General features: G+C 38.0%; 1 protein-coding gene across 1 annotated transcript; it reads left to right on the top strand.

Moving 5' to 3' along the window:
• Window positions 1-4054: 4054 nt before the first annotated feature.
• On the top strand, window positions 4055-12700 carry macir (macrophage immunometabolism regulator). Its single transcript, XM_037117945.1, has 2 exons — window positions 4055-4179; window positions 8806-12700. The coding sequence occupies exon 2, from the start codon at window positions 8809-8811 to the stop codon at window positions 9460-9462; it is 654 nt and encodes a 217-aa protein (XP_036973840.1). The 5' UTR covers window positions 4055-4179; window positions 8806-8808; the 3' UTR covers window positions 9463-12700.
• Window positions 12701-13801: the final 1101 nt, after the last annotated feature.

Genomic DNA, 13801 nt, shown 5'->3' with positions numbered 1-13801 from the left:
AAACTACCTGTTTCCACAGACTCATTTCACTTCAGACTGATAGAACTCATTGTCAGAGTTGCACTCAGATAATTCCAGGAGGATCTGATGTGGATTTTCAAAATTAAAGCCATCTAAAATGTGACTTTTGATGATATTTTCCTTTGATTTCAGTTTTACTTTAAAAGAAAACTACCTGTTTCCACAGACTCATTTCACTTCAGACTGATAGAACTCATTGTCGGAGTTGCACTCAGATAATTCCAGCAAGTTCTGATGTGGATTTTCAAAATTAAAGCACTTTGAAAATTGAGATTGCTGACAATATTTCCTTTTGATTTCAGATTTACTTTAAAAGAAAACTACCTGTTTCCACAGACTTATTTCACTTCAGACTGATAGTAATCAATGTCAGAGTTGCACTCAGATAATTCAAGGAGGATCTGATGTGGATTTTCAAAATTAAAGCCCTCTAAAATGTGTCATTTTTGCCAATATTTCCCTTTGATTTCAGATTTACTTTGAAAGAAAACTACCTGTTTCCACAGACTCATTTCTGTTCAGACTGATAGTACTCAACGTCAGAGTTGCAACCAGATAATTCCAGGAGGATCTGATATGGATTTTCAAAATTTTGAAAATCCCAAAAAAATACATTTACATTTGTGGTGAAAACATGATAACGTGTCGAAAAGTTCAAGGGGGATGAATACTTTTAGAAGGAACTGTATATAGACAATATAATTTAAATTCAAATGAACAAATCCACATATATAATAGGCAAACTAAAGAGCAACGAAGCAAACTCTTTAAAGGGAGAGGGACTAGCACTGGTAAAAGACTGTAAAACTATAACCACACAAGGCAGAAGATAAAAATCTGGCCAACATGGGCCAGGTGAGGGAGCACATGTGGCAGACAGACAAGGAAGAAACACTTTGCGACTGAAACAACAGGACATGGTAGTCTTCCGGGGTGACTGGGTTGGTGAAATTGGCCCTGCTGAAAGAGGTGTTCATGTCAATCTGAATTTGGAGGGAAAATAATGCTTAAATAATTTGAGAACAACTCTGAGGTTGAATACCATCAGTCTGAAGTGAAATTAGTCTGTGGACACCGCCAGATTCCCTCCAATATCAATCTGTATTTGAGGGAAATATTATAAATATTTTGCGTTTCACAGTGCTTAAATTTTGAAAATCCACATCAGATCCTCCTGGAATTATCTGAGTGCAATTCTGACATTGAGTACTATCACTCTGAAGTGAAGTGAGTCTGTGGAAACAGGTACTGTTCTTTTAAATTAAATCTGAAATCAAAGGAAAATATCAGCAAAAAACACATGCCTCACATTTTGGAGGGCTTTAATTGTGAAAATCCACATCAGAACTTCCTGGAACTACATGAGTGACACTCTGAGTTGGAGTACTATAAGTCTGAGGTGAAATTTGTCTATGAAAACAGGTAGAGTGCTTTTAAAGTAAATCTGAAATCAAAAGGAAATATTTTCAACAATCTCCATTTTCAGAGTGCTTTAATTTGGAAAATCCACATCAGATCCTCCTGGAATTAACTGAGTGCAACTCTGACATTGAGTGCTATCAGTCTGGTGTGAAATGAGTCTGTGGAAACAGGTAGTTTTCTTTTAAAGTGAATCTGAAATAAAGGGAAATATTAGCAGAAATGACACATTTGACAGGGCTTTAATTTTGAAAATCCACATCAGATCCTCATGGAATTATCTGGGTGCAACTCTGACGTTGAGTACTATCAATCTGAACAGAAATGAGTCTGTGGAAACAGGTAGTTTTCTTTTAAAGTTAATCTGAAATAAAGGAAATTATTAGCAAAAATGACACATTTGACAGGGCTTTAATTTTGAAAATCCACATCAGAACTTCCTGAAATTATCCGAGTGCAACTCTGAGGTTGGGTTCTATCAGTCTGAAGTGAAATGTGTCTGTGGAAACAGGTAGTTTTCTTTTAAAGTAAATCTGAAATCAAAGGAAAATATCATCAAAAATCACATTTCAAAGTGCTTTAATTTTGAAAATCCACATCAGATCCTCATGGAATTATCTGGGTGCAACTCTGACGTTGAGTACTATCAATCTGAACAGAAATGTGTCTGTGGAAACAGGTAGTTTTCTTTTAAAGTAAATCTGAAATCAAAAGGAAATATTATCAACAATCTCAATTTTCAAAGTGCTTTAATTTTGAAAATCCACATCAGATCTTCCTGGAATTATCTGAGTGCAACTCTGACATTGAGTACTATCAATCTGAAGTGAAATGAATCTATGGAAACAGATACTTTTCTTTTAAAGTAAATCTGAAATCAAAGGGAAATATTAGTAACAATGTCACATTTTAGAGGGCTTTAATTTTGAAAATCCACATCAGAACGTCCTGGAACTACATGAGTGACACTCTGACTTGAAGTACTATCAATCTGAACACAAATGAGTTTGTGGAAACAGGTAGTTTTCTTTTAAAGTAAATCTGAAATCAAAGGGAAATATTGGCAAAAATGTCACATTTTAGAGGGCTTTAATTTTGAAAATCCACATCAGATCCTCCTGGAATTATCTGAGTGCAACTCTGACATTGAGTACTATCTGTCTGAAGTGAAATAAGTCTGTGGAAACAGGTAGTTTTCTTTTAAAGTAAATCTGAAATCAAAAGGAAATATTATCAACAATCTCAATTTTCAAAGTGCTTTAATTTTGAAAATCCACATCAGATCTTCCTGGAATTATCTGAGTGCAACCCTGACATTGAGTACTATCACTCTGAAGTGAAATGAGTCTGTGGAAGCAGACACTTTTCTTTTAAAGTAAACTGAAATCAAAAGGAAATATTAGCAAAAATGTCACATTTTAGAGGGCTTTAATTTTGAAAATCCATATCAGATCTTCCTGGAATTATCTGAGTGAGTCTCTGAGGTGGAGTTCTATCAGTCTGAAGTGAAATGAGTCTGTGGAAACTGGTACTTTCCTCTTAATGTCGATCTGAATTCGAGGGAAATATTGAAAATATTTGACTATTAAGTGGGCTTTTATTTTGAAATTCTCATCAGAAACTCCAGCTATTGTGTTTATTTTTATGTTGGACTAATTGTACAAACTGATGAAATGTCATGACCCACATCTTCTACGGCTTCAGTGTGATAAGAATAAGGATGGTAATATGAATTGAATAATAAATAAATAATCAATGAATTAATTCCTTAAATGCTCAATTAAGTAATTAACTAATCGTTTAAATAATGAATCAATCAATTAACAGACTGGCTGATTGTATTTGTGTGAAATTGCAGACTGCCTTCATAAGTGTCTGCTTTTATTTTGAATTCTGCTCTGGCACAGCATTACCGTAATATCGCCTATATACAGGCACTGCAAATTAAGTGACAGCTAGGTTGACCGGGGATTTCGGAGTGGAGGGTGGCTTGACTGCAGTTATTATGCTGAGGTGCTCTCCCCCTGTGTGGAAGGAAGCAGCAGTGTTCAGCACCAGCAGGGAAGCAGGAAGACGCATTTTAGCCACCTAAAAGAAGCAAATATATATCGGTTTATGTGAACGCTATATTTTTAACATTTTTGCCACTTTACATTGTTGTCAGACAGCTCTTTCCTTTGGCACCACATTTCCTAAAAATATATGACTGCACAGGCGCAGCTGTGCTTGCCATGCACTGAATAACGTCACAGATGAGACAACAGTGTAAAGCAGCAGAAAGGTTTAAAAATATTGCTAAAACTGATATGTCATTGGAAGGTGACTCCATTGAAGGAGGCTAAGATTCGTCTTGCTGCCCTTACCATTAATAGTTACTGTTCTGCACTGCTTTACACACCTCATACAACCCTACATGAAAATAGCTGAACTATACCTTTATGTGCTTTCTAAGTGGATTAAAACACGTTTGTTTCATCGTGTGTGTGGATTTGGTCCATCATTCTTCTCCTTCTTCTTTTATTATTATTATTATTATTATTATTATTATTATTATTATTATTATATTTGATATAACCACAGAACAATACTAAATAATTTGTCATCGCTGTTCGGTGGACAGTAGACCGGAAGTAGGCTATCCCTTTGGCTGCTGTTGACGGAACACAGGCGTGAGAGGAGCCGGAGGCTGGAGACGATATAACGGGGAGGCTGAACATCGGATTCTCCGCAATCAAACAAGTTTGTATTTTGTGATATTTTAATCCAGTCAATTTCGTCATCGGTTATTTTTTATTCGGTTATTATCTGATATTTGATGAGGATTAAACAGCGACGATAAGCTTCTTCCATCCTCACAGGCGGCTGTAATGTTAAGCCCTGACTTGATCCTGACGATCTGAAGCGAGTCGTTGTTTTAAAATGATCAGTGCGTTGAATTTCCGAGGGCGTGTACACTTACGCTAATATCGTGTTCGACGGTTTTGTTTCTTGAGGCTGTGCTGGCCTCACATTGATCAGCGGCCAAGATGGACCTGGCCTGTCGTTACTTCTAACAGCCATCTTCTCTGTGGGACGTTATCTTCCATACAGCTGCAAATGAGTCGAAAGCTTATTAGTATCTGCATCGCTGCTGTCATGGTGTGTTGTGCGGTGTGTGTGTGTGTGTGAAGCCTGAGATGTAAAGCCTGTTCTTGCAGCGGTAGCGGCCTTTCTCTCCTCACTCAGTATGGCACGATTCAGCCGCGCCATGTGTCCATGCGCACTCTACTGCGGCTTCTAGTCGCTGTCATCGATGTGCTCTTCCATCCACTGTGTGGTTTAATTATGACAGCATTTCAAATAAGGACAACGGTAAAATATTAGAGTAAATATTTTTATATTATAACATTATATTATTAAATCAACACGCACCCTGTTTAGTTTAGTAGGTTGTTATTTGATTTCATCTGTGGTGTTCATGTCATTGAACATGAAAATAAGCTGTCTGTTAGGCCCTACTCATCTGCTGAATCCACTGTCAGCACTGTGCTTTGTCAAATGCGCTCCAAAGGAAAATGATGACAGTGATGCCTGTCTGCTGGTCATTCTTCTGCAAAGACAGCAGACAGTTTCTGTTGCATTTGTAGGTTGTTCTTAAGCACATGTGCAAAGCAACACAATGACTAGGCCTATTTAGTATTGAGTGCACAGCTGCATTAATTCAGGCTCAAGCCCCTTAAGGACAGAACCCTATAGGGACTCAGTGTATTATTATTATTATTATTATTATTATTATTATTATTATTATTATTGGTAGTAGTAGTATTATTATTATTATTAGTATTAGTAGTAGTGGTAATAGTGGTAGAAGCCATGCCTTGGCTCAAATTGTCCTAAGCTGGGATGACCTTGAAACGTGTAACAATAACTTGAAGTTATTTGCTTTAATATGAGACCAGTTGGCTAGATGGCAGCACTGTAATAAAGGCACCAGCCACCATTTTTGAAAGGCCACACCCCTCGCAAACTAAGCCTGATTGACAGGAAATGTGACTCTATGTATTCTGCACAAAATGCAACATGGACTATAAATGTCTACCTCATCGATTATCTGCCATAGAACAGATTTGGGCATCGTTGGTTTTTTTTGTTTGGTTTTTTTTGTAATTCAAATTATTATTTGTAAATATGACAGACAACAGCTCACATGGTACAGCTTACAGAAATCAAATAAGAAGCTAAATAGGAGGAGAGGGTCTGATAGTAAAATGACATTTCAGTTAAAGCATGGGTTATCCTGGTGACAGGAAATGTGAAAACTGAAGCATGCCCCAGCTGACTAAACAAAAAGTACAGTAGAAACCATTAATTAACAATTGGATTGATCATATTCCCTGTATCATTCATGTGTTGGGATATCACATTTACAGGGTGAAATGGTGCTGCAATAGTCTTCTCTATAGTGGCCCACTCTAGGCCAGACACCGATCCTCTGCAGTGGTTGGCAATCTTGGCCATTTCAAATGACAGACTATACAGTCTAACATCAGGTAGGCCAAGCCCCCCTTTATCTTTGGGTGCATACATTTGACACATCTTATATCTGGGCTTCCTCCCTGCCCAGAGTAAAGTCTCTGATGAGATTCTCATACTGTTTAAAAATGTGATCAGGTATGTTAAGAGGCAACATCATAGATATGTAGTTAAATTGGGGGGCTATTACCATTTTGATAATATTTACTTTACCCCACAGGCTAAAATTTAACTTCTCCCATTTTCCTAGATTTGTTCTGATTGTTTGGAGAAGTGGGTCAAAGTTTACAGTTGCCATCTTGCTGAGATCTTGGCTCAACTTGATGCCTTTTGGAACCCATCTGAAGTAGTAGTGAAGTTCTTTGTCTCTCGCAAATGAACACAAAAAATGGAACATTATCAGTCTTGGCTGATCGTCATTTGGATGAGATCCAGGAGAGTGACTCTTTCAGCTTCGGACTCGTTATCACTGTCTACACCGAGACCCTCTGACAACAGGTTTTCAATGCATGTGGTCATGTTGTCTCTTTCAATGCCCTCTTTCAAACCTAGCAATTTCAACCTAGCAACCTGACATTATTGCTGTGGCTTCTATTTTCCAATTCTTCCACACGGTTCTACAAAGTCTCTATGCACTTACTGTATGGATCGCGGCTGGTTACCAGTTGCTGAGTGGTGTCTTCCATGTCGGAAATATGGCCTTCCGCTTCTGTCAGCCACTCTTGCATGGCATTTCCTGTTTTTTTTTTAGTCTCTTTAATTGTTGACACATCCGACGCTACTGTGTGAAGTGTCTTGCTCATTTTACTCACTTCAGCTAAGAGGTTTTCCAAACTAGCATGCTACTCCTGCTGTAGTTTTGGGCTAGCATCGCCTGACTCTCTAGCTGTAGTCTTCACTCTTGTATTCTTATTTTGAAAATGAGTAATCGATTCACAGGCACTTCCCCAAAACAGGAAGCTGTTGCAGCAGAGTGGTGAGTTGTATTGACTTCACAATAGCAATCCAGCTAAGCATGCGTCGAACTATGTGCTGAGACCCTATTTGTACTGTTGCTGAAATTTGGTGCTGTTCTGAACATTATTTGTGGCTTTTTGATGGTGGTTTCTTGTTTTAGACCTATACTGCAATGTATTGTTATCTTGCGGTTGTTTCTGAGGATGCTAAAACTACGTAAGCTAGCGGTCTGCAAACCTGATCTCTCGAGGAGGGGTCTTACTTGGTGTCACGGTGTGTTAGACCATGGATTAAACTTACACAAGAATATCCCTTTAACTGCACTTTAACACTGATATAAACTTAAACAAATATAAATTGCGACACACTAAACCAAAGGCTTACAACGACCCTATTACTTATAGAGGGGATGTTAACTGACATACAAGCAGGAAACACGGCTAGCAGGTTAAAATAACACCTGAACAGGCCTAACGTTAACTTTCCAAATGTCCCTGGTGAATTTAACGTGGAGTAACATGAACTTACATTGACTTGAACTATTTACTGATTTTTAAACAATGCTGCTGTCGTCCAATGTTAGCTAGCAAGCTAGAACTATGCTCCAACAATGATAACTATGATGCATTAAACTATTATTTTCATTCACTTCATCATATTGACGTGACTGTACCTCTATCTTATTCATCTTTTTCTTCCTCTTTTTCCTTCTTTTCCTTACCTGGACACCGGGTGTTTTCAATCTTTTGGACATATGCCGTGTTCTGTAACACAGTAAAGTAACATGTTAACCTTCCTAAATTCATCACATTACAGTTATTAATCATCAAAAGTGTGTGTGTGTGTGTGTGTGTATCTATCTCATTTGTTTCTCCAGCTGTAATCAAAGGTTACCATGATGATGGTAGATTTTAGCTGAGGCACATGTGGTTCAGGTTAAAGTAAAGAAGTGAACATACACCTGTATTTATTTGTGATGAAATGACATGATGTCATAGATTTTTATTATAGATTAATATAGCAGTAGGAGTTTGGAAGCCTGAAATAGCAAATGTGTGTATGTATTGTCAAACTTATTAGCATTAACACAACAGACACACCCCTGCTGCTCTCTGCCACGTCAGTGTCAGCTGTATTCTCTGATGATGTCACATCTGTAGCCTATAGGCTGCTGCACTATGCACTATTCATTAATCTGCATAATACTATTTAAAAGTCATCCTCCTGCTGCAGCTTCTTGCTTTATGCTGCTCTGAACAGTCATGCTGAGGCGTGGCTCCAGCAGACCTGGGAGTGGCTGACCACCTTGCCTGCCTGAGGTTACAAAAGCAATATTATTATTTTTCTGGTCAAACTGTCAAAGCAAAGTGTTGCCCTTTGTACTTTCATTGAGAAAAAATAAATAAATAAATAAAATGAAAGGAACAATAATTCATTCATGTCTCAGTAATTTATGCCAAATCTGTAAGGTCAAAGGCCACATGAAATTCTGGATGTCTTTTTATCTCTTGACATGTAAAAAGCAAACATGAATTCAAATATCGAATTGTTGTACCTTTCCTAGAGACATAACTTGGCAGCTGAGATTGAGGCCACATTCACATTTTTACATATATGCCATAGCTAATTGTAATCTGTATGCCTGTTCTTGATTTTTGACTACTTGTAGCCCAGGCTTCTGTATATATAATTTACTTTGTAACCAAACAGTGTAAATCTATGTAAATGGAGTGCTCTGGTTTTCTTTGCTTTTCTCTATTGCTTCTTCAATGAAATAGACTTAGCAGATTAAAAAAATATTTTCAGTAGTTATGGCATTGGAGTGTTTGTATTATGTAACTGCTGTATTACAAGAGTGATGCAAGGTATATTTTTTCTCTATCTTTTATCAATCAGGAGATGTCTATAAGGATGGAAATGGATATAAGTGGAGTGTCCAGGGCGCATGTCTCCATTCTTCCTGCAGCTGAGATCAAAGCTTCATTGAAACCAGAAGCAGAGAGACCTCGCTGTGCCAGCACCCCATGCTCACCCATCAGAGGTACTGTTGCAGGATACCAGATCCTCCACATGGACTCAAACTATCTAGTAGGATTCACCACTGGTGAGGAGCTGCTCAAGCTGGCCCACCAGTGGTCAGAAGGCACTCCAGAGAAGGGCTCTGTAGCAGAGGCCATGACCAGCACCATCCAGAGCACTGTTCCGAAGTCTGTGGACTTGGGCATCCACCGGTCTTCACGAATCTTTAAAGGCAAAAGTCGCTACTACCAACCATATGACATTCCTGCTGCCAGCGGGAGGAGACGGAGGCGTATGCCCAGCTCAAGCGACACCTTCCTCAGGTCCCTGAACCACTTGGAGCCAGGAAGGAGTCTGCATGCACCATTACCACTGTGTCTGCTTAAGGGGAAGAGGGCCCAGTCCAAGTCTCTGGACTACCTCAATCTGGACAAAATTAGTATCAAAGAGTCATCAGACACTGAGGTGTTACAGTACCAACTGCAGCATCTCACCCTGCGAGGGGAGCGCATGTTTACCAGAAACAAGACATGAAAATTTGGTGGAAGGCCTTTTTTATGCGTCTTTCACCCTCTTGGAGATTTAGGTGCTATTTCCAGCTTGGTTTCTTTCTACTCAGATTAGAAACAGATCTTTAAGAAGACAGTCTGATAATCTTGTTATATTATTAACTTGGGGTTTTACCTTGTACTGTACACATAATGTTGTGAAGAAAATCCTTAACTACCCCTCTCAATGTTATGAGGGTATGGTAAAAAAAAAATGTGAACTGTAGGAATTTAGCAATAACTGGTGAACCTATTTATTGACAGTGACATGTGTATTGGTATGGAGATGCACTGATATATCAGTTTACAGCTGATAAAAGCACACATACTGTATCGGCTTTAAAATGCACCACCGCTATCAGTCCAATAATAGTTTTGCTGCTTATCTGTGAGGAGTTGTGTTGGTGGAAGTTTTGTCATATTATGGCACTGCTTACAACTGTCACATTAGAAAGGTAATACTTTTATTATCCTACTACATGTAATTTATTGATTTATTGATACTATTGCTACAGTCAATATTAATATGTTTTTCAACCAAACCATTTACCACAAGATGGTAATGGGTAAAAAAGCTTAGTGATACTTCATTCAAAGTCTGTTAATTACAGGATAGGTAGAGATGTGTGTGTTAAGTCTGTCTCAGCAGAATACTCAAATGCCGTGTGTACCTTCAGAGAGTTAACTGTATCATTACCTCTGCCAATAATGGTGATACAATGATCCCTCACTATTTAAAATCTTTTTGTGGCATTATAACCTTTTCTCAATAGCTAGTGTTAGAGGAGTCAGAAAGAAGGAAAAAGGATGACATGCAACAACCGTCCTCCGACTCAATTTAAACGAAGGACCTCTTGATTAGATTCTCAGTTCCTTATTCCACTTGTCACCTGGACACCCCAAAGGATCCCTTCCTATAGTGACTGCGCTGTAAAAGGTGGGAGAGAATCCATGTTCCAATTGATTAACTGCTGTTTGAGTGACAGCTTCTGATTTGCCTTCTCTTACAGATTGTTTGATGGGGACAATCACTTCAATTCCAGAACCTACAGGATGAACACCCATCAGTAACTCTATCAACATACATGCACATTGCATATTGTATTAAGACAGATTTGAGGGAAAAAAATCAAAAGTGCAGCAACTTTCAGTCAGCTTGAATTCATGTTGGTATCAGTAGCAACCAGTATGAAGAGGATTAAGGCCTCTAATAATTAATAACTGAGATTTTTCTCAGATTCAGATTTCTGAATTAAATCTCAGAATTCTGAAAGAGAAACCAGAGCTCAGATCCCATTTTTCTTTTTTAAGTGTCCCTATATGGTCGCAGATAAGAAAACATTTCAACCACTCCTGCGGTGTCACCTACTTCAGATGGGGGGTGAAATAGTTCCCACACAACCCCGAAAGATAAAAAGAGATATCACCTCAGTCTTTTCATGTTTATTAGTCATTGTTGGCAGATAGGGTTGCAACTATGTTGGGGTTAGAAAACCACACTGATGAGCAGTATAGAGTTGTACGTTTTTACTGAGTGTATGTTCCCCATCCACCTGGTAAAGGGTGTGTAGTTTTCTGCACCTGATTGCACTGTTAGACATCTACTGCAGACATCAGTTGAAACATCAGTACACTATGATATTGTCACCACAATGGCATAATTTAAATGTTAACACTAAACTCTGGTTGCCTCATATAAACACTATAGTATTGTACATAAGCAAAGCCATGTGAACACTTAAGTTCTATAAAGAGAATCTGTACATCCCTTGAGTTTTTGCACAATAGTTTGTGCTGCTTTGATTGAAGGAAATCATTTCTTTGTCTCTGAGATCTTCTGTTTTCTATTACACTAAAGCAATAGGAAAATATTTTTTCATTTTCAACACTAGACACCTCTATGTTGATTTATTTTTGTGTGACTGTGGCATCTTATAAATTGTTCAGTTGAAGAAAATGAAGCAATCTCAGTAACATTTCTGCAAACTGTGTTTTATTTGATCATCCCAGTGTTCCCAGGTCACATCTACTGGGGCGAATCAGCATTCATTTCTGTCTGTCCTGGGAATTAGCAGAGACAGAGACTGTTTACAGTGAAATACAGAAGTGTTTCATGTCTGTGATAGCTGAATGCTCTTTAGTGGAGCAACCATGGGTAAAAAAGGCATTATGTCTTGAGGTGAATAATAACATAATGTCTTTGGTTTTTAGGCATATTGGCCTGGCAGACCAACACATACTTAATCTAGGTTTTCATCAGGTTCTGGCAAACACATATTCAGTCTGAATTATATCCCAGCCATGGGTAGCATTCTGCTAATATATGAGATCTAATTGAAAAAGGATAACTCAGAAATTTGCTAAAAGTCTAGCATTGAAACTTGAATATACAATAAAGCATATCACAACCATTCTTCCATTCCTCAAAATGAAATCAATTAGACTCACTCTCAGTGGATAGTGTTTCAATAAAGACGTGTTAACAGGTGAAAAGTATAGATAAATAAGAGACTTGCAATTAAACTAAAACAGTTATGTGCTTTTGACTCAAAAGAAGCAATAAGTAGATAAACATATCCCACTTTCCTGAACAGTCAAAGAATTAAAGCAACAATGGAGTCTATTTAAAATAAAAGTTGGCATGTATAAGGGCTGGATTAAGCACATCCAAGTGTACATACAGCTTGGTTCCTCGAATCTCTAAATTAAAAACTGAAAAACAAAATAGATTCCAGTAGTACGGTGAATACTGTCAAATAGTAAATACTGCATTGACACAATAATTGTCTCAGAATGCATATTTGTCTTTCCAGTTAGCTCAAATTGGGCTAAACACACAACCAGCTACCCAGAGGCATACTGTAAACCTACAGATGAAACTGCAACATTGTTTGAGTTAAAAACAAAGTTGCGGCGATTTCATAGAAAATATTGGCTCACCTCCCTCTTCCTCTCTATTCTCCTTGATGTCCCACTTTTCCTCCCTACAGAGCAGTCACCTGAGGCCCCTTGAGGTCATATATAACTACTCTAACCCTAGAGGTGGCTGGTAGTGTGTGTGTTTACCAGACCCTGCTGAAGAACTGGAGTTCTTAATATGTGTTGATATTTTTCTTCTGGCTGAATAGAAGACAAAGGGCTGTTTTTCATGGTTGTATAATATATTGGATATATTACCCACTGTTTCAAAACAGTGGCTTAGGGTAATAGTAAAGGATGTTCACATTTCCAGGTATATTTAAAAAAAAAATACTCTTGTGCTCACATGTGCACTAACACACTTATTAGGTAACATCATTCATTCTGCTCATAATCGCTGTGAGATGCTCACTTTGTCACACACTTCTAATAAAAGTGATGGAAAACTAAATCCATAGTCCGCACACTGAACAAACAGGTTTTTTTAAGTTATGGATCGAGAATGAGATTTGGTCACATCAAGTCGGTATCATGTCTTTCTAATGTGAAATTCCTCTTCTTTTTTCCCCTGCACACTGTTTCCTTTCTGGTCTGCTGGAGAGAGAAACACAAAGAATGGACACTGGCACTAAAAAGACTGTCACCTTGGATGCTACTCTCTTTATCTCTCGCTGCAGTAGTTGAGCTTTAGCTTTTGAGAAGCAGATTTTGTGTACCATCACTTAGGTTGGAATCACTCTTGGAAGACTTTGAAAGGATATCTCTTCATAGCCAGCTTGAAAGAATAATAATTACATAGAAATGATGTTTATTTCGTCAGGATTTGATTGGATTTATTTGGCTAACACACTGATGCATTACTATCTGTTATGCAGTGAGTAAAAGCAGTATCAAAAGCATCATAGCACAGTCATGAATGAGTTTACAGTGTAGCAGGAAAACAGTATCAGTATAAAAGCATAGAAAAGTCAGTAACAGTCAGTACATAACAAGAATTCCCAACAAAGCATGTATGAGATGCTCACTCAGAACCACCATGAATAGTAGAGGGCAATCTGTGCACAAGTTGATGGAGAAATCAATGACAGTTGGATCAGTATTTTCAGTGTTGTTAGTCAAGTTTTGTTAATAATTAAAATTCATGCAGCACTGTGAGCACATTAAAGCTTGTAACATACCAAACATGTGACTAAAGTAATTTGGTCCAATTCTCAATCAAGTCTCAAGTTCTTTTTTCTCGGGCAAGTTAAGTCAGTTCAAGTCAGTAGGTCCTTAGATCAGGAAAAGTCAAGTCCCAGTTCAGTAAATCCCCATCCCAAGATACTGCAGTCTAACCTGCAGTATCAAGTCTTAAAGAGTAGAACATTTTCTTGAATTTGAGTGGTAATTATTGATATTTCGTTAAA

This window comes from Acanthopagrus latus, chromosome 12 (genome assembly GCF_904848185.1).
Source record: "Acanthopagrus latus isolate v.2019 chromosome 12, fAcaLat1.1, whole genome shotgun sequence".
NCBI lineage: Eukaryota > Metazoa > Chordata > Actinopteri > Spariformes > Sparidae > Acanthopagrus > Acanthopagrus latus.
The sequence above is the reverse complement of the archived record's forward strand: the minus strand, read 5'-3'. Positions and strand labels throughout refer to the sequence as shown.